This window comes from Anas acuta, chromosome 2 (assembly GCF_963932015.1).
Source record: "Anas acuta chromosome 2, bAnaAcu1.1, whole genome shotgun sequence".
Lineage (NCBI taxonomy): Eukaryota > Metazoa > Chordata > Aves > Anseriformes > Anatidae > Anas > Anas acuta.
Window position 1 is genome coordinate 21,937,281 of NC_088980.1, and position 23,761 is coordinate 21,961,041.

General features: G+C 42.4%; 1 protein-coding gene across 5 annotated transcripts; it reads right to left on the reverse strand.

Moving 5' to 3' along the window:
- Nucleotides 1-201: 201 nt before the first annotated feature.
- Nucleotides 202-22,071, reverse strand: PTER (phosphotriesterase related). 5 transcript variants are annotated; one of them, XM_068673846.1, is made up of 6 exons: nucleotides 22,049-22,071; nucleotides 17,472-17,513; nucleotides 11,556-12,046; nucleotides 8,900-9,165; nucleotides 5,876-6,016; nucleotides 1,049-2,499 (listed from the first exon to the last, which is right to left on the reverse strand). In XM_068673846.1, exons 3-6 carry the CDS (start codon nucleotides 11,985-11,987, stop codon nucleotides 2,289-2,291), a joined length of 1,050 nt encoding a protein of 349 aa, XP_068529947.1. In that variant the 5' UTR covers nucleotides 11,988-12,046; nucleotides 17,472-17,513; nucleotides 22,049-22,071; the 3' UTR covers nucleotides 1,049-2,288. The 5 variants fall into 5 exon arrangements, with proteins under 5 accessions (XP_068529949.1, XP_068529947.1, XP_068529946.1 ...); XM_068673845.1 differs by lacking the exon at nucleotides 22,049-22,071 and adding an exon at nucleotides 21,948-22,046; XM_068673847.1 differs by lacking the exon at nucleotides 22,049-22,071 and adding an exon at nucleotides 21,948-21,964 and having other exon boundaries at nucleotides 11,556-11,996.
- Nucleotides 22,072-23,761: the final 1,690 nt, after the last annotated feature.

Here is a 23,761-nt window from a genome sequence, read left to right on the forward strand (position 1 = left end):
TGGGTCAAAACCTTAGTGTCTTCGGTGTCTTGTCTCACTGAAGTTGGTGAGATTACCCCCACAAAGGAGGAGTGGGAGATGTGACCTGAGGGAGAACGGTGGGACACGGACCTTTTCCGTGGTAGCTAGTCAGAGGTTTGTGGTAAGGCGTGCCTATGAAATGGACACAGATAAGCATACTACCAAAAATGAAAACACATATGCAAAGAAAGAAGCAGATATTTACTTGCAAAAAGAAGCGTGTATTAAAACCTATTTTTCTCATTCATATATATAGATATATATATATTAAGGCTCAAAGAAAGAAGTTTAATACGTATAAAGGATTAATGGCTTGGAGAGTTAAACTAAACACAGGTACTATGAGTTACATAGTTATAAAAATGCTTTAAAATCTGTCATTCCACTAATAGCCACAGAATACGTGTCATCAGAAATCAGATTTATTATTTGCTTTGGTTTGGGGAGGGGAGGCTGTCTATTTCTCTCAGGTTCAAACTTGCCGATTTCAATCTAAAAATTAAGCAAGGTCATTAACCAGCTCCTTAGCAGAGATGGTTCGGTTATTTTTAACATTTTGGCAAATTGAAGGTAACGTTTGTATAAAGTGTTACAGAGTAATAGAGGCTACCCCTAACATTTCAATTTCATGCAATTTGCCACAAGCAACCTTGTCTAATCTACTAGGGGTACAAACAGATTTATCTGCACTAGAACGCCAAAAGTGTCTGCCATTGAGACACAAAGCTCTTCGGTGCTGATTGCTCAGTAAAAGACGGACAGATTTTAAGAATCTCTCAAAATCTCATTTGAATGAGTGAAGCTTTTCTTAAACAGAACATATTGCTCATTCTATTTCTGTTTTTGAGTTGTCCAGCTTGAAAGATATGCTGAGGTAGTCTAGACTAAGAGGATCGCCAGTCTAACCCATTTAGGTTTTATAAAGGGACATCGTGCTGCAAGCTGCTTGTGTATTATCTCATCAGAATGGCTACGCTTCTAGTCTATAACAACGTGCCAAACTACATCTGCACATCGTAGTGATCGCTTTTGTTTTTTTTCTACTACTTTAATAACAGACGTGTAACTGACCTCATGTCTGTTCAGGCCACAACTGCTTTCAATGCTTAGCCCACTCGCAGCAGTGTAGCTGGAGTTTGTCTGTGCAGCAGCAAACAGCAACGTGCCAAGCTAGAGATCATTTACAACTAACAACGCATATTTACTAAGGTATTTATTGGAAAAGGTCAATACTACAAGACATATAAGGTCAAATTTGAAGAAGCTTTCAAAATCAGGCTACCATTGCTACTGGGTATGATCTTTTATTTTATTTTTTTTCTTTTAGATAAATCACTTGCCCTGGTTTAAAGTTAGACAAGAGGAAAGAACACACTTTATGTGAAAAACACATATAAGGCAAACATTTCTTCCTTTTTCATCATATCTTGATATACTGATTTGTAAAGACTTATATCACAACCTTTGTTATAACTATTGCAACTCATTAAAACCGTATTATGTAATATATTTTGCCTTTTGGTGTTGCATCCTTGCAAAAAGAAGCTGGTCTGTATTGCGGTTTCACATGATCGCTGTGAGATTCCATAAATTCCCAATGAAAAACTAATCTGGTTAAAAAATAGACATCTGTAACAATACTAAACACAGTTTAAGAGGTCTACAAATGGTTTTATTCAAAAATAATTCTTTCCATGTATTTTTTACACATTTAGTTCAAAATAAGTAAATGATTAATTGAAAAAGAAATAGTATCTTTTTAGAAATATTTGAAATTTGTTTTGCCTTCTGTTCTACTTGGAAGGTATTTCAAAGTGCCAGACCTTTTATCTAGCATTATTTAAATGATATAAGGATAATTAACGGATTATCAATATTACAAGAATTGATTTATTAAAATCACCCTGTGGAAAAGGGGGATTTAATTGAAGACTGTAATGTTCTTCAAAGCTCTGCTGATGCATAAAAATATTCCTGGATAATGTACTAGTATTATTAGCTTACCCTCTGGAAACAACTATTTTAATACATTGAGAAAATTTTGCAGGTAGGCTCATATCTAGTAAATCATTCCTGAACAGGCTTTCAGAAGGGAGAAAACAAATAGTTCTGTTATTCTAATTAAAAAGAGAAGTCCTAATCAGGTTGTTCATAACATGAATTACCTTCCAGTTTCTCTGACAATAAGCATGACTGCTCTTCTGAAACAAATTTGAATTATGCCAAGCTCCCTATAAAATAGGAATTTATAAGTTTATTCACTATTCTTACTTAAAAGTCAACCACCGCTTTGGATTTTCTAGGAGTATTTTATCAATTTTATCTTGGGAGATGCCTCTAATGAGCATTTTAGGAACTATGTTTTTAAGGATATGCGAATATCCATGACCTCCGTATTTCATCAACCTATTCTTCGTGTGCACATCATGAGCCATCAGAATTCTCTCTTCGTAGCCTTCATTGATCAGCATCCGAACCCTGCAAAGGTAAAAAGTGTACCTGTCACTGGCAGCTCTCACTCTGCAACAACGCAGAACTGATCAGTAGTTAAACTTTTTACATTATTGTAGTCCTCCACTGCATCATAACTGAAAGTAGCTACTTTAAGGTACTCAGAAGACATGTTCCTGATATTTAATTAAACCTAAAACACTTACTTTATTGAATGATAATAATACTACTAATAAAAACATACCAGCAAATATTGCAACGTGGACAAGAAAAATTGTTTCCAGCTGGCATGACTTTGAATTTCCAGTCTCATGGGCCCATGGAGGAGGAATTCAAGGATTTCATTATTGCCAAGCACAGGACACAGTTTTTATATACATGAGTAAGTAATCATTTCCTACTAAAACTCCTTGCCAGCACGATCTGCTCATGGGGTTAGCTCTTGCTGCTGTCACAACACTGGCCCCATAACAATTGTGGAGGACCAGACTCTGCCTGTGACAGGTCCTTTATGAAGCCTGGCTCAACAAGGCAAATACTTTCACATCTGTGCTTTATTCCCAATTAGAATAACCAGGTTGTCAGCATCATATTCCACGCAGGCAATTATCAACCAAACATGTTTCAAAGATGTTCATTAGAGAAGATAAATAAGACAGGCATTGTACGGTGCTAGCATGTGCCAGCAAATTAGAGGAGTTAATTCAGCAGTCCGACTAAGCAGACTTGGCAAATTGACAAGTCAGCTTGAAAAAATAACGAAACAAAACTCATCCTTCTGGTCATTCCCTTGCAGCAAGCCTCCTACAAGGCGTCCTTCTGTTCTACATTGCACTCAGGTAACCTTAATCCCTGGCTAAGCTCAGTTTTTAGAATCTATTTGGTAGGTGGCTGAACTTCTCTGTTGCATGACTCCGCTAAGTTTCAGTTTTCCACTTGCACTGGCGGCACTGAGGTGGCACAGACAGACAGAGCAGGCCTGGAAGTGCTCATTCCTCACTAAGCCACCCAATTCCACCAGACGCCAGCACTGTGAAATTCTAATTTTCACCTTCTTGCCTGTGCTTTGATCAGCAAGAAAGCAAACACTGGTTTTATAAGTAACCACACTGCATCTGAAAGCCTTTACTGTCAGTTTTTATTACAACTACTTACGAGGAGATACATCAAATCAATATGGAGAGTAGAAAGAAGGCGAGTGAGATAGAACTTAGTAAAAAATCAGTCTTTCATAAAAACAATATAAACAGTTCTGTATAGCACACAGCACCATGTATGCTGTAGGGTTATAACCCCACTACTATCTTCTCCAGCTTGAAATACGAAGAGGCCACAAGATAACCTGAGAATAAAAGCAATGACACTACAGTGACTAAGTTCTTGGCTGATCAAACATCATCTTAGAATGATCTCCTTCCACATTTGGACTCAATTTTGTGGGGTGGGGAGGTATATGGTCCTTTAGATTCCTTGTTTATTGCTTCTTCTTGCTCATTCCTGTAAGTTTAGTTCGTACTTCCTGCTGACTCAAAGGAAAACTCTTCTTGAAAAAATTCAGTTTTCTACTTGCACTGGCAGTAGATTACAGTATAAATGCCTCAGCACACACACAGTTAAGCTGTGTTTGAGTAGGTATAGTACGGCTACAGAAGTTAACTTATCTTTTGGACAGGCTAGACCTGAGCAATGTTCTCCATTTAGTTTGGTCGAAATGTGTTTCAGTGACACATTTAAAGACCAGGTTTATTTCCATCTCTGGGGCGCTGCTAGACCAGAAAAAAAAAATTACAAAGAAAAACAACAATGCAAGGAGACTACCACTGTCTACATATGCCCAGTGTGGATGCATCAAAAACTCAACAAAATCCATGTAATGGCATTTCTAACAGGAGGGCAGAGAGCCACACCACACAAAGAGGGGACAAGCTCTTACTATTTTCTTCCTATAAGCAGCCTGCTGCACTAAACGCTCAACTGACAGAGAATTTTAAGGAGAAATCTCGGTGGCTAAGCAAGTACCACAGACAGAATAAAAGCTGTGCCATGGCTGAACAAACACTTGCTAACCAGGGCATGCCCCATTCTTCTACACATTTTCCTCACAGTGCTTCTGTACACGCTGACCTGCTGTGGCACAGGAGAGCGGAGCAACTGAATGTAAAAACTGCAGATTCATCACAGCAGTTTAAAATACCGTGTGCAAGACCGAGAGACCTGTTAGAGAGAGAAACTATTTCTAGTGTGAAAAGCAGCAGCAAACGCCTGGCAGTAAGTAGAGCAGTAGCCACAAAACCTTCTTAGGAGAGCAGCCTGAAAGCAGAGAAGAAAAGTTTTGCAGCTAATTTGACAGTGAGGGGCAAAGCAGTGTCTGAAATGTGAGTGAAAGCTAGAAAGCTCCTTCATTAGTGATCAGGGACCTTAAAATCCTTCTCCTGAAAGAAAAGGAAAGAATTATTTCTGACTCTGGAAGAGAAGTGAGACATAGGGCAGGATGGCATCCCACCCCTCGGATAGCTGCTGCCTGACTACACCTGAATGCTGAGGACGAACAGTGAAGGAGCCTCACTCCTCTGGACAGACTGGATGGAGGGAGAAGCCCACTCCCAGCTGACCATACCTGTCTCAGGCAGTTTCTGCAAGGAATGCATCTCCTTGGCAATACTTTGTGTTAGCACAAGACACAGATTTGTCATGCAGCTGAGCTGAGAGAGAAACAGGGAAGAGAGATCTGGCCAGCACGGCCAATACTGTCACAGTGTGGCTGTGAAGAGCACGGGAGTTGTAAGCCTCCACAAGTGGGAAAGGACAAAAGGAGAGGGGCGGGATATGCAGTTGTATGGAAGTGCTAAAAGGTATGGAAGAAATGTATGGAAGGCTGTTTTTCAGGATGGAAGCACAGGACCAAATCCACCCAATGAAACTAATCACTTTTGCTCCTATGACACTTGTGAGAAGATGTAATAGGCTCAGAAGACACGTAGTAGCAACACTAGGTTTCCAACAAAAGCCAAATCCTAACATAAATCCTCTATCTCCAGCCTTTCCTTTTATAACACTTTAATTTTTTATAATACATTAATATATAAGCGCAGTAAATGATAAAATTCAACCAAATCAGCATGGAATTAGGACAGAGAATGAAGTTCGAGTAGCTTTTGATCTTTCCCTCAAGTCACACTCTATGACTTTCTGATTCCACATTTTCCTTTGCAGATAGAAGAAATTATACATGCTGCCCTAAAGAAGTGACAGCAGCAGAAAAAAAATTGCCATTATTTTAGTATGAAAAAAGACACTTTTGAACTGCTAGCAGAATCACTCCGTGATGCCCTTTAAGACAAGTACCAATAATATTCATTTGTCAATGGCAATGCTACTGCTCAAACCCCACTGAAGCAGATACCTTGCAATTCTTTCGTTGTCACTTGGCATGTCGATGTCTGGATGGAACTGGTAATGAAGAAACTCCGTACCAAATAGGTCATACTCTAAATAGCACCCAAGTTTAGCAAATTCCAGAAGTTTCTCTGTATCAAAGATAGTCCTGCAGAGCATATATAACACAAAGTCAGCATTGTAATGGGAAGAAAAAAAATCTCACGGTGTGAAGGTGACTTATTCTGTGAGCTCCTGTTTGCAGGGAACAAAACCAGTTAGTGAGGATGTTGAGAAACAGAATTCCCATTTGGCACATGCAGCCAAACCTGGTAGACAACACTGTCCTCTTACATCCATCTGGGACTTCATGCATTAAACAAATATGAAGCAAAAGCAACTCTTCCCCCATTATATAATAATAATAATAAAACAAAAACAAAAATATTTACAATCATCTTTAAATGGAAACAGAAAAGTTACTTACTTTTGGTATCACTAAACCTCTCAACAGACAACCTAACGAGGAAGGACATTTAAGGAGGAGGTTAATTCAGAGTGACATTTAAAAAAAAAAAAAGGACAATAGATTACTGACATAAGACAGATTTATGTTCTTAACAGCTACCGGAGACAGCTACATCCAGGACTTGTTTCATCCATCAAACACCGTTAATACACAACTTTGTCTTTAGTTTCTATAAGGTACAGTGATGTTTCCAGATTGTCACCAGAACTGCAATATATCTTAGTCTGTGCTCAGATCTGCCCGGAACACCTCAAGGAAATGCTCTTACCAAAATATATAATGGGACTGTGAGAACCCGAGGCATGGGCTCTGCATCAGATGTGGAAAGCAAAGGAACAAAGCTGCTAAAACCCATCCCTCACTTGGAAAAGAATGACAACGGAAATAACAGCTCTCTGGAATATTTTTTTCTATGACACATTTTTACCAAGAGCATAAACTATCCAAATGAAAAACAACAACAAACCCAATCACAGAACCCTCAAATGACACCTGGTAAATTTATCTTTTAAATTTATCACAACACATTTTTTTTCATCTAGGGAAAAAGCAGGTTACTACCAAGGCAGCGCAGGTAACCAAAAGTAGCCAGGAGTACTCATTCCTATGTAGGTGGTCCTATATGTTTTTAAAAACAAAAGAACAAAAACCCCACGAACAGTGTATCTCAAAACCACAGCCAGAAAAATTTCTTTTGAGAACTGTTTTTGGTGTTTTTTGGAAGCTCTGTCCCAACAAGTGGCAGAAGAGCTTAATCCCATCAGCCACGGGTTCCCCTTGTAAGCCCTGCTGATGTAGCAACAGCAGCAGCTGGCAGCTCCTCCAGCTGGCAGCTTGGTGCTGGAATGAAGTGTTTGGGCAAGTCACCACAGGGACAGCCACCAAGCCCTCTTCAGACCAGCATTCCTAGCAGTTGCAGTGATTTTTCTAACAAAAGCTGCTGAATTCAACATATGTTGATCTCTACTAAGATGCCTCTGTAACCTTTTTCCCTATTAAATGATGAGATTTGGTAGCCAAGGTTTAGCAGCTGTTCTTCCCTAGCCTGCCTGGGCACTGTGCTTTCACGGTGGACACTTGCAACCTTTTGCTTTGAGATGTTACACTGCAAAACGAGGCAGCCAGCATTTTAGCTTTTGCATTCGACTGTAAATCCACCTGAAAACTGCCCTTCTGTCTGTGTCGAAAGCGGGCATGAAATATGGAGCTATGCACAAATTGGTCTCACATTTAAGGGCCTGGGATGCTCCCACGTGGATTCTTCTCACTGAAAAAGACTTAAAATGTTAAACGCACATTGCAAAGCCAAACTTCACAGCAGTTCAGAGCCTATGTTACAGCAAGTGCCAACCTGAATGTGTGAAAATAATGATAGAAGCAGAATAAGGAAAAGCCATGTGTACCAGCGGCTGTTAGTGAAACTGCACCTCTGCCTTGACTGTTTTCCTACTTATGCTGTTTATTTTTTCCACCAATAAATCACTGAATTCAATGATTTACAACAGTGCATAAAAGCAAGAAAAAATCAGAACTGATGTTTATGTTGTAGCAAAAACGGCTACATAAGTACTGACACTGCAGTTTGCTCAGTTGTCTTTCACAGAAAGATTTAAGCCATCCGTTTGTCTTAATAATTGAGAAAAAATACAGCTAGACATACAACGGCATGCAGGTAAATAAGGAAAGCCCATATCATTTCTATACAATCAAATATAAATAAAATTTCATGGCACTGAATTTTATGCTCCTAAAATCGCCACGCAACATCAAGCTCTGTATGAATACCAAAAAAAAACAACCTGACACTTGATTTATAAGAGCCTATAATCATTAGAAATTTAGAGCACAGTGCTTTCGGCCGTGTTACACTCACATCGATGACAAACAATCCGATTGCTGGGAGTCATATGACCACAAACAGTCTCCATTATTCAGCAACTGTCCAAACCAATCAATGCTTGGACATTTTCCAAGTCATTACGAGCCACACAAGGTCAGAAGAGAGAAAAGCACCCTAATTCCTTTACATGCCTGCTGTAGGGCTTCTGGTGTTTGCTCTCAAGGAAACTAAAAGTTAGCTCTGGGGTCTAAGATGAGAATTATCCAAAATCCAACTGTTTTCTTTTTATGTAGTATTTCTTCTGTCTGGCAGCAGAACTGAAAAGATCCAGAATTCAGCCAAATCAATGAGTATGTTAGCATCTGCAAGACTTTGGTCAGGCCCTTAAGAGTAGCCCTGTTTTCAAAAGTGCTGAAGCACGACAGCTTCTCACCCAGCCTGGTGGGAGCTTCTCAAAGTCCAGTGCTTGTTAAATGCAGCAATTTGCACTAGGATGTCAATTAATGGAATCCTCTTTTTAATTTTTTTTTCCTAGTATGGTTACAGTTATTCCTAATCTTGCATCCAAACCTTCAAAAGGAGCGTTTCAAACCCCCGGATCATTTTTATCAGCGCGAACCTATGAGCCGATCCAGTTTGAAGTGCTGGAAGCTGATTAAGCCCCAAACACGCAGTTTCCTTACCTGTCGAGGTGAGACATGACGGTTTTAGAAGCGTCAGCCCCAGCTTCCTGCAGAATGCGGATGATCTGGAAGGGCGCATCGCTGTTCCTGCCAGGGTGGATGATCACTGGGCACCCGAGCTGTGCCTGGGCGCGCGCGGTTGCCTGGAGCACCCTGCGTTCACTCGGGGTCAGGGGCCAGGAGCAGCCGATTTCCCCCACCACGCCACACTTGATGTCAGTCCCATCCGCTCCATCGAGGATCTCACCAACAATGATGTCTGTAAGCTAAAGAATGGGAAAATGAGATATCTGGTTAGTAATATTGTCTGTGTTAAACAGCACCACATTAGGCTGATGGACATTGCGCTGGTCCTGAGGTCCTTTTGAACCTACTTAATTAACAGTTGGGTGCGTGAAAACACTGAGTTAAAATCTGGTTTCTGCCAACTAACATCAACCTAGCCATTAACTAAGACCAAAATAAACACAGAGGCAAATCAATGTAACAGTATGCACTCACACAGCTGCCTGGGTTTGCAAGGAAAGATTGTCTACATATAATCTGGATACTCTTGAAGCTGAGACTAATTTTTCTTTAGAAAAAAAAAAAAGTCCAGGATAAAATCTTGTGCTTCACAATCCTATATTGGATCCAGAAACAATTCCAGGTAGTTTCTTGCTAAACAAGGGCTCAGAGAATAAGGAATCCTTGTCACTGAAATGGGGAAGGTACAAATCCTGCAAAGATTCTGGGACAAGTTTAGACAAAGACAAGTTTAAGGCAAATCCTGCTCTTGGGAATGCCAATGTAAAACTACTGTAACTCTGCTGACTTTGGAACTACAAGAACAAAGCTCAGCTGACAAACTTACAGGGTCAAAATTAGCTTGCTTTTAAAACATTCATAGGCAAAAAAGACATCAAAATCTCCAAATAAAATCAGCTTGTTATAAAAGCTTTCACTTTGCTTTTCCAGAATAGGCTTGTGTCTTCAAGAACACACTCAGAAATGAAAGCACAAAATGGCACTGATGATGACGTTCTAACCATTTATCCCTGAACGTTAAAGAAATCATGATTTTAAGGAAGAATGAAGTGAACAAAGGAAGGTTTTCAAGCAAACACAGGAAATGAAGAAAGCTCACACCAGTTTTCAAATACATTTCTAACTTACCTTTACTCTGCATCTCATCTCCTCAACAGGTCAATACAAGACATTTTATGGCAGGTCTCTGCCCATCACTTTATCCTATGATCACACACCTCCTGCTTCGTGTATAACCAATCTACCCACCACTTCCAGGGGCAACCAGACACAGAGTTCACTTCTCTCCTGAGAGCAACCTGAAGAACATTGCTCCTGCAGCAACACCCTTGTGTCACCAAACTGCTCTGCAACCTCACTCGTGTTAAAAAACACAGATTACTAAAGCTGAAATACTTCTCTCGTTCAGCTGAAGTGAGCAACAAAATATTCAAATTATCTTTGCTTAATCAGGAAAACTATCATTATGACAAATTCAGTGGCAAATGAAGAACCACCAGTTATCATGGTGCAGTCCCTGCACAACCCTCATTAAGCAACTGATCGTTGTTTGGACTGCATTAAGTACTGATTAACTGTTGACTACAGGACGTCTGTGGGTCTTCAGCAGCCCATCAGATACAGGAGGGAAACTTTTGCCCAATGAAATCTTTTGTATCAAATTCCAAGTGATGCAAAAATATTTAGAAAAATTTGGACCATAATCTTGAGCCAATTTGGTCCTCGGAGTTGACAGAGCTATGTCACATTGCATCTGCTGAAGCTTTCAGCATTTATTATTATAATGAACTTGACTCGTTTGTAAACTGTGATAGAATTAAAAAAATAATAATTCAGCTCCATACATTCTCATTCACAGCCTCCTGCCTTGGAGGGTTCCGCTTCCTTCTTCTCCCCATCATCACATTTTCTTAATAAAAGACGAATGAATATTTATTATTACAGAAGTATCTGGGGACTTCTGTCATTATTAACACATTGTCGTGGGCACTGCACAAACAACTGGATGCCCTGAAAAAAATAGGGAAATGGCGGAAAGAGAAGTAACAGGCAGCTTGAGCAGATCGATGATTTACAACTGTCCTATAAATACTGCAGTTATTTATGCTTCTTACAAGAATTCTGGGTGATCTAATTGGGAAGTAATTAGCCAGGAAAATACACAAATGAGGAATAAGGAATAATGTTTCTTCCTTAAAAAACTGTAGAATGCACAGGGTAGATGGTATTGTACCAAAATCCCACATATGAAATATTGTATTTTCTTTTACTGTTGCAGTCTAACTAATCCCTGAGAGAAAAGGGAGTTCAAGAACTGGAAATGCTGACAGATACTCACAGTACACACAAGTAGGGCTGGTCCAGCTACAACACACCAGCAGTAACACTGCTCTTAAATTCTGCAAATTAGGAGCTTTTAGATTTCATCTTTCTTAGAATCATAGAATCATAGAATATCCTGAGTTGGAAGGGACCCTTAAGGACCATCAAGTCCAACTCTTGACACTGCACAGGTCTACCCAAAAGTTCAGACTATGAACTTTTTTTCTTACTTGAACTTCTCTCCAGTTTTGACTCATCCAGGGATAATCCATAGGAGAGAGGCTCCGAGGAGACGGTTAAGACTTACCTGCTCCACTGTCATAGCCTGTGTTTGAGAAGAGTGAGTGGAACCCACATAAAACCCAGCCCCAGCAATAACATGGACACCAGTTTCTTCAGCGAGTTTCTTCAAAGTATTCATATCCCGACCGATTCCTGTGGTTGTGTTCTCCACGATAGTCCCACCGCCTGCTGCTTTAAAATTCAGCAGCTCCTCCTTCACAGCATCCCTTTCCTGACACAAAAGAAGGTTTTCTTTGTGGCTGTAGGGGTTCTGCTTAATCCAAAACAAGTTCTTCATCTCAATGGGCCCATCAGACAAAGGCTCTTGGCCTGGGGAAGGTGGACAAAAACAGCTGCTGTAGTTCATTGACAGGTGCTCATGAGTCAACGTGTAGCCAAGCTGCTCCGGCTCCACGAGGCCCAGGACAGTCTGTGCTTTTCCTCTCAGGGAAGGCATCTTCAACAACTTCAAAAGGAAAAAAAAAAAAAACAAAACACAACAGATTCTGCAGAAGTCTAGGAAGGAAGAAGAAAGGACATTTCAGAAAAAGCCAACATTTCTTGGAAAATGTCTGAATTCTCCACTCTCACACGCACATACCTACATGCTGTGTGCTTGTCAATGTTTTCAAGTGCTAAATCCAAGTACAGTAGGCATTACGAAAACCAAAGCATTTATTTTACCCAATTACATTTTCATCAGTACTCTAGTAACATAAAAATATCACATTCAGTAAAAGGAAATCGTCATCGTTTATTGTGCTGTAGTCAATACCCCATTAAGATAAATGTTTCCTATTTAATAACCACCACTGTATGTTTATTTAGGATTTTTCGCTCTTCAGCAGCTGTCAATTTTTGTCAGCTTGAGCCACCAGATGAACACACTTGGCACCAAGAGTGAATGTTCCTTACTGGTACGTTCATTTCATCGGTGTCCTCCACGACTTGCTATCCCCTTCCCATGCCGAGGAACCTGCCTGGGTCTGGGCACCTCCCCTGCCCCTCCACTCGAGGAGCGCAGGGATGGGATGACATCTTCTCGGGCATTTAACAGGGGCTCGAGTCCTCCTGCGAGTTTTGCTGGCAAAGCCTGGCCTAGCCCCAGGGCAACTCCTCCAAAGCTGACAGCAGTCCCTGAAAACACAACCTGGCCCTCATCCAGCTGGGCAGAAATTCCCGTCTGGTTCCAAAGTGCTTTTTTCTGTCAGCTTCGTTGGCCAAATGTTTTACCAGTTTAGAACAGACCTTAGCCTAACATCTCATTTCCATAGCTCAGCCCCTAAGACGATTTTTCCCTCGTCTTTAATATAAACGAAACCAGGTTATTCTTCAAAACTTCAAATGAGTGGTGACGAAGACATACCTTGGGGCTGCTGTCTACAATTGGTTCATGTCATAGGCATCTGCTTTGGGAAAGTTTAGCCCGGATCTCTACAGGTTAGAATTAGCTGCAGCTGTCTCCATTGGGATTTGGGGGGATTTTTTTTTCTTTTGAGGGTGGGGATGATCTTTATAGTTTATGTGCCGTATTAACATTAAACATAGCTGACTACACAGCTCATGTTAGATCTTCCTGATGCTGGTTGCAAAGGCTTGAGGATATGTAGTTATAATCCCTAGTCAACCAAAATCATCAGTTATGAAACAAAATACATGTTTAATCATGTCCAGGGGACAGGACTAACTAGAGCATGCATTATTGATTAAAGAGAGAGGTCTTTCCCATTTCTGTCTCCCTTTTAGTGAATAATATCATAAACATGGGTTTGTTACTGGTAAAGCCCTCAGAGGACGTTTTCCTTTTAACTGTTAATGTTAATCTACCAGGATGACAGAAAAACTGAAATCTGAAGGGCACTGAACTCTACATATCAAAGGGCACAAGGATGCCTGGATCTCTTTGGGGATACTTTCTTTTCACGAGCAAGACTCACTGCCAGAGTACCGCTGTAATAGTGACCCAGCTCCTGCAAAAGGCAGATACCACCTGTCTAGTGATGTTTGAGTGCTGGCAGTTAATTTAACATGAAAAGTCAGCCATCCATAAGAAAAAGAAAGGACTGATTGACTGTGTGTGCTTGTCTTGTGTATAAGCAGACGTGTATAATAATCCCACGTAGGAAGAACTGTTCTTTTATGAATCGCGTTTGTAGACTAGCGTCTTGACTTGTTTGAGAAGGCAGAAGAATAATAACTCTCACGGAACAGACTGCTGGCTGATTAATATCATGTTGTGTTGTGGCTTTTGCCAAATAAATTAAGAAGTCCATGATTTCAGAAAACATTATTCGTGAGAAAATAATGAAAAGCAAAATACCTGTCTTAGTCAGAAACTGCTGCTAACTGCAATTCAGTTCAGTTGTCCAACTGAGCCATTAATTGCACTCCTGAATAAAGCCAGTATTGTGTAGAGCAATGCCCCAGTATGGAAAAAGCTCAACGAGCCAGGTCATTGTCATACACACAGCAAAGTGACTACGGTAATATATTCTTTAATTTTTATTTTTCTTCCATCAAGTATCTGCTCTGGTATTCAGTCAAGTCCCTATAGCATAAAAAGTGATATCCACTCTCTACTGGAGAAGCATATTTTTCTCCACATTTATTGACAATTTTCAAATCCATTTATTAAGTTAGGAAAACGGACCTATATAAATAAGTTTGTATATATTCAAGTATTGAAGCTCTTTTAATAAAACTAGACACAAAGTAATTATAATTATGGCCTGTTTCCTTAAAAAGTTTCCACTTTATTTTTTTGGTTACTTGACAGTGCAGTGGCTCAAAACAGCCATTCTAATTGATTCAGAATTTTTGCTCACTTTCAGATTCCTCCTTTGAATGTAAAAAGGACAATAATTAAAAGTTTATTTTAAACATTTGTTCGACTAATTCCTTTCTGACATAGCTAAATTAGACTACCATCAATTAATTTGGCCCATACACTGTGAAAACCTATGGTTGTGTGAGATCTTCTTATAGCCTGAGGCTGCTGTCCTCTGATTTATAACAGCAGGAAACATCTAAAATTACCTGTTCCAGTGCCAGGTTCCTCTTGCAGCAGACATGAATCTGTTGGTTTTTAGGCTCTGTACTTCAGATTATAGCATACGTACAGAGCTAACAAAACCAGTGCCTACTATTGAACCTTTTGATTGAGCACAAGTGCTTTTATGACTGTAAGAAGCATCACAGAAATGGAAACTGACATAAACAGCATTTAAAGCAGGCCTAATTTTATCTTCCTGAAAAATATGATTAACGTTAATGTCAGTGCCTGCTTACTAACAGTTTTAGAAAACCAACACTTTTAATAAAAAAAAGAAAGAAAAATAGACAGCCAACAATTCGTGACTAGAATTATTTTTAAAAACACAGTCCTGATATCTTCTCTACCATCATTTACATAGACAGCATGCCATGAATATGCTATAATGATACATTATTCTTGATAAGATTCACCTGATGGAACCATAATTTAATTAGTGTCTTTAAAATAGATTTATGTGCAAACAGCTTTCAAATTGAATAATGACTGCTGCTTAATTTAAACATGTATACGTTAATGTTCGTGCGGGTTTCTAATGACTTGTATGCCACGTTCTACACAGAATTTTCTTTTTTGAGCAAGTTTCTTCTTTTGTACACTGGGGATTGAATTCATACCCTCTCACTTAGCCATCTGAAATGGTACACATCCTTACAAAATAACTGTCTAGACTATTTTCATACCGGAGATGGGAAGACATATCTACAGGCAATTCATCCAGCCTATTTTGAATGCTTGTGACAGGACAGGACAAGTTACTTCTCTAACATCTGCCCCCTTCCATGGACTAAGGAAGGAGCCAAGAAACAATCTCGGACAAGCCAGTAGATCTTAAATGGCCCTGTGTGTGACATGTGAATTAAACTTCCTGAATCTTCACCCAGTTCGAGGGAAGGGGCAGGGAGAGAATGTGAGAGGAAAAAGGGGAAAGGAATTCATATTTCTATGACAACAAATAAACAGGTAGGCTTTTATCTGGCAATAAGATGTATTTTGGTTTTGGAAATCACTAATTTGTACTCTGTTAGTGCTGAGGCACTCCCACTCAGATCAAGGTTTCTCTGTTTAGGTGCTGCATAAAGAGAAATAAATAGTATTTCCTGAAAATATACTCAGATAACAAGAAAATAATCTTGAATAAACAATCTTTTTTTTTTTTTTCCACAACAGCTTTGAAATAATAACCTAACATTTCCTTAATAAACTCTGGACTAATCTTTACAACTCATTGCACGGTGAAATACAACTCTAACCATCACCCTCCTCTTAAATACCGGTGAAGTACATATTTTTCCTAAAGGTATTATTAAGAGGAAAGAAACTTGCTACTAAAAAGGTCACGGTACTGCATTCCTTACTCTGGTAAAAACTCCACTAAATTCAATGGGTGTTTTGCCTGAATATTGATGGCAAGACGCGTGGTTCTGCTTTTCCCATCTGAAACTCACACTTCAGTCATCGTGTCATTTTAATGGTCTTGTAATGGGATGTCTCTCTAGGTTTGGATTAGTTGCTTCCTACAGTAATTTCATATTGCTGGAACATTATAATCTCATAAACGCGGCTTCCACACGCTAACGCTGCATTTGTTTTGATTCGGTAAGCACATCTGAATGGTATTAGCACAGATTCTCTCGACTTGTATGAGAATAATTGTATTGTTACGTTACAATGCCAGATTACAGGGACACTAAGTGGAGATTGCTGTGACAAAAACTACAAAAAAGCAAAATGAATGGGTATTTATTGTGTTCAGAAACAAATTACACACAGCTGACATTTAGAAACACGGGTTGCCCTGGCTGCATGAAGAATATTGTAAGAGGGTTTTTCCCTGTATAGCCATGCAGTTTGACGAAAGGTGACACAGCAGAGGTTCAATGTGTATTCACAGCTGGAGGAAATGCTTCGAGCATTCAGTTCTACTGTGAGTGACCTCAGCAAGGCACGGAGAAGCCCCGTATAGGACACATCTATGTACAGGACACATCTATGGCCCATTAGCTAGTCTATCCTGCGTTATCTCAGCATCCCCCGTATTTGAACATTTTGCAAAGAGGGAAAATGTCAGCAAGACAATGCAAGAAGAGAGGCAGAGGATACGAGAACACGTGCAGGCTGTTTCAGGATGAAGTTAAAAACAGAACTTCCCTCTCCCTTCTCACGTGCTTCTGCCAGCTCTGCAGAGCTTTGTGGCGTGAAAGGAACTCGGTTCTGCAGGCACACTTCTCCCCTAGACCCGTCAGACAAGCAAGTTTTCTAACTTCTCTGGCAGACAGGTTCCACATCAACTTTACCTTCAAAAATGTACGTAGAAGCTTTAATTACAGGACAAGCATGCCTGAAAACCAGCCTTCTCATCCACTGCTTGCAATAAGCACAACATTTTTGCTCATGCACAGTGCCAGCAATTGCAGCTACAATGCCGGGAGTGGAGCTGTCTGTGAGCTGTGGGGTTGTGGTGGCCAGCAGTGACGCTGCCTCTGCTTCAGCAGGACCTCTACAGGCTCACCCTCAGCTTGCCCAGACACTCCTCTGGTGCCAAAGGTGTCCAACAGCCTCCTAAACAGGCATTCTCACTACACAGTTGCCTCTGAGTTATGTGAGATGTCAGAGAACGTCTCCTTTCGGTTATTTTGCCACAAAAACAGAATTTGGAAATGAGGTAAAAGGACAATGAAAACTCTTGTCTCTTCTGCAGGAATGACAGAGGGGCTTCTCTGAAGATGGCGTGGATTATTTCCATTAAAGTCCTAAATATCCTTCCCCAGCTCAATGATCAGAAGTGACATCGAACTTTTTCTTCTCCCAGACTGGACCTATGAGACTAACACGATTTGCTGAACTTCGTGCTAACTCAGCAGATAGAGCCAAGGCAAATAACCTTACCTAATCACAAGCAGTGTTTTCTTTCTTCAACAGCTTCACACTCTGTAAATTAAACAAAAAACAAGTATGATAAGTATCATGGCAGTTTTTCACAGTATAAACAAGCATTGTGAAAGTTTTTCATAGGTGTTTGTTTGGTGCAAAAGTATAGTAAAGGGAAAAGGATGTACAGTGCTGGCCTTCCCCCTAGTTATCAGGGTGGCATCCTAGAATTTCCTTGCACATAGCACTGAGGCAAGGCTTCGTGTCCTAAGGACCTGTGCCACATGGGGGATTTTCCATGCCTTGACTAAAGCCCTCAGAGAAGAGGGGAACACTTACAGCACCTCTCTCCTACAAACACTCTCATCTAATCCTGTAGGAGCATATGTTGTAGATTTTCCCTTACATGGTACCTGCAGTTTCTCATCTTTGTGTGGCTGTATTTTCAAGGAAAAAGCAAGAACCTCACCATTTCAGATACCTGTCATCTCTCGACTGCTTACAAATTGGCCAACAGATCCCAAACCTAGAGATTTCTCGGGGGAATATACAAAAAGTGAGAAGCAAAGCTTTTAAATGCTCATCTGAAAGGGTAAGCAAAAACTCTCTGTGGCTCTCATAACAGACCTCTGGGACCAAAGGAAGCTCCCGTGACCTGCACAGGGCCATGTGTGCACTACTGTCTTAGTATTTAATACTTTGAGTGCTTTTTCCTCAAATTGGTTAAAGTTCAGCTGCTGTTCACGCAGCAGAGGCAGACTTTTGTTTTACCTTACTTCTGTGCAGATAAGGGTCACAAAATCAAGGCTCCTCTGAGCAAAGTCACATTGAAGTTTCTTTTCCTCAGAGATATGAGACCAACAGCCCCATAAATGTTTTTTCATCAGCAGCTCCTTTACAAGAACTTCAGGGGATTTTACATTTTGGGCAGCTTCCAAAGCTACTCCTGAGAAAAGGTCATAGAAGAATTCTCCCCTGGGGTGCAACATTACATTAATTACATTTTACATGCACACACGGTGTTTTTAGGCCAAAAATCAGGCCTGAGGAAACTTTATACTGTATAATAGTCCATGCAAGGATGGGTGAGTCCTGCATGGTGATACTTGCACGTGTGTTTCTTTACCCTAGATGAATCATATTTGCCCCTCGTGGGTGCTAGGCTACAAGCACACTCTTTCTTGCAATGAAAACACCACACAGAACAGCAGCCTGTGGTTTTTAGGAATGTCTTCATTCTTCATTCCCTCTAAATTTCAAAATTGAAACTTAAGCATATACCTAGCTAGCTTTACCATTATTCTCATTGACTTAATTGGTTTCACCAAAAGCCACAGCAAATCACTCCCTAGATCTTTACACGCAGAAATAAAGAGGAAAGGGATGGAGATCTGAGACACCAAAGACTCGACACCGCCCTTCTCACCACACAAACCTAGGCAATGGAAGGGTGATGTTCATTACTGCCTCTTGGTCAAGACTAGCCCAAGAATTGGAGCCTTTCCTAACTAGGAGATTCAGATGAATGAAACCCAAGGCAAGCTCCATCCACTGTGGGCTGTGAAGAAACACAGAGAGGAAAATAGCATGGAGAAAGGTTTAGTGCCTCATTCGAAATGGCAGACTGCAGCAACCGGGACAAGCAGGGATTCCAGAAGAACACTTTCTTTTACTGTGGTGGATGGGTTGAGGGTGACCGAGCACTGGCTCAGGTTGCCCAGAGAGGCAGTGGAGTCTCCTTGCCTGGAGATACTCAAAACCCACCTGGACACAGTCCTGGGCAACGTGTTCTGGGTGTCCCTGCTTGATCAGAGGGGTTAGAGCAGCTGATCTCCAGAGGCCCCTTCCAACCCCTACCATTCTGTGGTTCTACGGGCTTACATGCATGGAACCATATTCATTTTCCTGCTGCTGCAAACAAGTGGGTTCCCAGACTTACCACCAATCTGAAGACCTACCGAAAAGAAAATCCCCTGAGAACAGTTCCCCTTGTGACCGCTCTGCTGCAGTTGTTAGGAGGCAGAAGCCACACAGCTTTCCACAGCAGCCCTTACAAGAAAACGTGAGCCGACTGAAAGCTTGAAGCTGGCGGTCATAACTCCACAGAATACCTTCTAACTCCGAGACTGTCTTTACAGAGCCTGCGTGCTTTGTCAGTGGTCAAAGCCACTGACCTCTTGCTTGTACAACTGCTGGTGCAAAGGTCTCTCCCCTGGCTGGGTACAATAGCGGAACAGCAGGCAAAGCCAACACACAGACCCTAACACGACTGTCAGATCCCCTGCGTGGCCTTTTGCTTTCTCACCAGGTGCTGCTGAATCTTCAGTCCTAACAGGAACTGGACTCAGAAGCCAGCAACTGCTCTGGCTTTTTGTGTTACAGAGTGACTAAGTGTTTTTGCCAGAAGATACAAACTCAGTATCTTTATCCTGGAAACTATTAAGTAGCCAGGTTGTAAAAAATCTTTGCTACCAGACTAAAGTGAATAACAAAGACCCAAGTCCTGCAATGAAGTTTACAGCCCTCAAGGGTTCTAGCAGTAAGGCTAGTGGAACATTTCCAGACCCATCTGAGAATGGCAGATGGTATGCAAACAGCAGTGGTGAAGGAGTTAACTTGCTTTCATTCGGTTCTGGGTAGGTTTTTTAATTTGTGACCATAAAGCAACGAGATGTCAAAGCAGAATCCTACAAGAAAACCTCCTTGATTAGCTGAGATAAAGATGAAATTTCTTTTTATAACCAGGGGGGTAGGATACTCCCTTTCCCTCCCCATCACAGCTGATCATGTAATGACTTGGATATTCCCCAGAAAAAACAGAAGACCTATGTTCAAAACTCTGCTCTAAACCAGAAACCAGGGACTTGAACCTTAGGTTCCACATCCTAGAAGGATTTCCAATCCTCCCACACAGGTGGCATGTTGGATGCAAGCAAAAGATTGCCTTTCTCTGCTCCCACTGAACCTTAAGAAACCTTGGTTTCAGCTTACTGAAAAATGAATGTTGCTCAGTGTTTTAATTTTTGAGATGGAAAAAATATTTGAGATCTACATAAAGCGAAATAAGAAATAAAATACACAGAATGTTGAGAGAAACGACTCTTTAATAAACACTCTCCGATGCCATACGGTTCACTATGTACTTACTGGTAGAGGTAAGTGAGGAGCAAGCTGATGGCTTCCTAACCACAGGCAGTGACACTTGCTCCTGCTCCACCACGCATTAATTTAATAAGTTAACACTGGTCACCTATACAAAATGTAATTAAGCATCTGAATGCCGTTGTTGCCACCTTTGATTATGGCTACAGAAATGAATGTGATGATGGTGACACAAGGGTAAATATTATGTCTGTTAAATTCCAAAACACGAGAGGCATTCATAATAACAAATGACACGCACATAGTCCTTCATATGACAATCCCACAGTACCTGACAAAATGATACAAAACCACCTATTACAAGCACCGCTTTGCCCATCACCGAAACACAGCCCCCAGCAGAAAGGAGGCAGCAACCTTTAAACACTACAGAACATATTATGGCAGACAACGCCGAATAACGCATCCACTATAAACCACAGGAGAGTTCTAGACAGGCAAAACACAATTTTCCAAGAGAAAGTGACCTCTGGCTAAAAAAATTGTTTCATCCACGAGCTATCACAAGCCACCAGCACAGAGAAAGCAACATCCTCAGCAACAAACAGGCCTAAAACCAAAGAGCTGTGCCTGCAAGTTTCCTGGAGATCAGGTGTATTGATAGTTTTGGGTCGGAAAGTGTTCATCAGAGTTCCTCGCCCATATGACCGACGTGCCTCAGCTCAGGTCCAAGCTCACGCAGCCCAGGACGGGCTGTGCCCAAGGCACCGCTGGGCGCACTGCTGGGATTCCCTCGCTCCGTGAGCCCTCGTCCCTGCTGCAAGGTGAAGAGAAAGCAGCCCTGGAGCCACAGCAGAGCTTCCTAAAGCGCAGGGTATCGCAGGGATAAAAGATGTGGTGTCTGGGTCCCAAACTGGACCTGGAGCTTTGCTTTGAGCCTTGCTAAGCAACTGTGTAAGCACCTCGCAGGGGTCTGCGGGCACTTCCAGATGGAGAAGCCGCCGAGGGCAGGCTTGGAAGGTCCAAAATTTGGACCGAGGCACTTGTTCCCTCACGGAGCCACCCTGAGGGACCCATGAGTACCGGAGGGGACGGATCTCCAGCACACAACCTGGGGCGGACCAACCCGAAATACCAGCGCTAATAATAGCAGCGCAGCCCCACCGCGCTGCGGGGCCAGCCTCAGCGGGCTACTCCTGGCCAAAACCCTCCCAGCTCCTGCCCAGCAGGGAGGGGACGCTCCCCGACCCCAAACAACCCCAAACAACCCCAAACCCCAGCCCTCTCCCGCTTCCCGCTTCTCCCCGCCTCACGCAGGCGCCCTCCTCTTCCTCCTCCCCTTCTTCCTCCTCCTCCTCTTCCTCTCAGCGCCCCGACCCGGCCGCCCCTCACCCCCGGAGCTGCCCTCTCCCCAAAGCTCTGGCCGAGGGTCCCGTTAGGGGCAGCCCCCGGGGGCCGCCGCCATGCCGCGGGGCCCGGCCGCGCTCGCTCACCCCGCAGCCGCCACCGCCACGGCCGCGGCCCGGCCCCGCTCGGGGCGGGACTAACCCGGAGCCGGGCTTGGAGGAGGCGGCTGGGAGGGTGACGGGGACTTTGGAGCCATGGCAGCCCCCGGGGATCCCTCTCCGTTCCCCGCTGTCCCCCGTGCCCCACCGGCCGCAGCTGGTGCTCCCCAGCGGGCCGTGGAGCCGTGCGGTGGCTCCAAGTGGCAGACGCTGCCCGTCCCCGTTTGCACAGCGGGAAGGGTGCTTGGATCCCCCGAGCCCTTTTTTTGGGGTGTGGAGGGGGTGTGGGGCTGTGCTGTTATGTTTTATAATTTGCCCTTGCCGTGCAAAGAACGGGGAGGTTGAAGAGGTGCTTCTGAGGGCTCACAAGCAGGAGGGCGAGGGCAGCGATGCTGGTTAAAAGCAGATGCAAAGTATGAAGTGAAAACAAGCCTGACACCGAAGTTCGTACACTTCCCACCTGGATCTCAGAAGTGTTTTATTTCCCTAAGGCTCACAGCACCTCCTGCTATGGCACTAGTCCTTTTTCCAGCAGGGTAAGCAGACGCTGGCAAAATGACTGCCAAAGGCACAAAGGACAGCAAACTCCAGCCCTTGCACACAGAGCTGCAGCAAAGCCGCCTTGTGCACTGTGCCGACATGTCGCCTGAACCCGGGAAGGGTACCTCACCCTTTCCTGAGAGGATTATTGCAGTTCTTGCTGCTCTCCCTTCTTCTTTGACCCCTTCCCAGTCCCATTCTTAGCACCTTGCTATGCAGAGCCTCAGCCTGTGCTCAGAGGTACAGCACAGTGCCTGGGAAGAGATTCTCATGTGCCTGCCTTCAATACAGGTGTTCATTGCCTGGCGATGTTGGATCCTAGCTCTTATGCGGATCCCAGACAATCCTATGATGTTTTCAGTATCATGCAGAAAGTGAGTGGGCAAAACTGGGAATGAAAGCCAAAGCGTTCTGATGCGCAGGCCTCTTATCATCTATCTTACTGTGAAGGACAAAAGTGGAGGTAGTGGATGAAAAATGAGAAGGATTTGGGAGTAAACAATGTAGGTGGGAGGTGAGAGAAAATTGTACTTTTATAAAAGTGATGGAAGGAAGGAAGGAAGGAAGGAAGGAAGGAAGGAAGGAAGGAAGGAAGGAAGGAAGGAAGGAAGGAAGGAAGGAAGGAAGGAAGGAAGGAAGGAAGGAAGGAAGGAAGGAAGGAAGGAAGGAATAGGAAACAAGGAAAGAAAGGAAGAATGAAAGAAAGAGAGAGAGAGGGAGGGAGAGAGACGGAAAGATGCTCACCATGAGGGGTAGAATCCACCATGACTGGTGGTATTGATGTGGCAAAGCTGGGCCTGCAAGGTCTCAGCCGAAAGGGAGGTTACTGCCCAGTAAAGGGAAAGTAAAGGTGGAGAAGGTGAGGCAGGTAAAATGTTTGGGATGTTTCCCATTAGCAGCCAGTCGCCACATATATGCATCAGTAATTAATACAGATGGATGGCTAGAGCTAAGCTTCTGGGACAGTTCCAGTCATCAGCCTCACTTGTTTTTATTTGCTTCTCATATGGAGTCAAGTGAGCATGGGTCCAGCAAAGATTAAGTGGAGATATGAAAGCCTGTCATTTATAATGCCTTGTATTTCACCATGTTCATATAGCTGGGCAATCAATGCAGGAGAAATTATGTATGAGAGCTATGTTAAAAATAGTCATGCAGCAG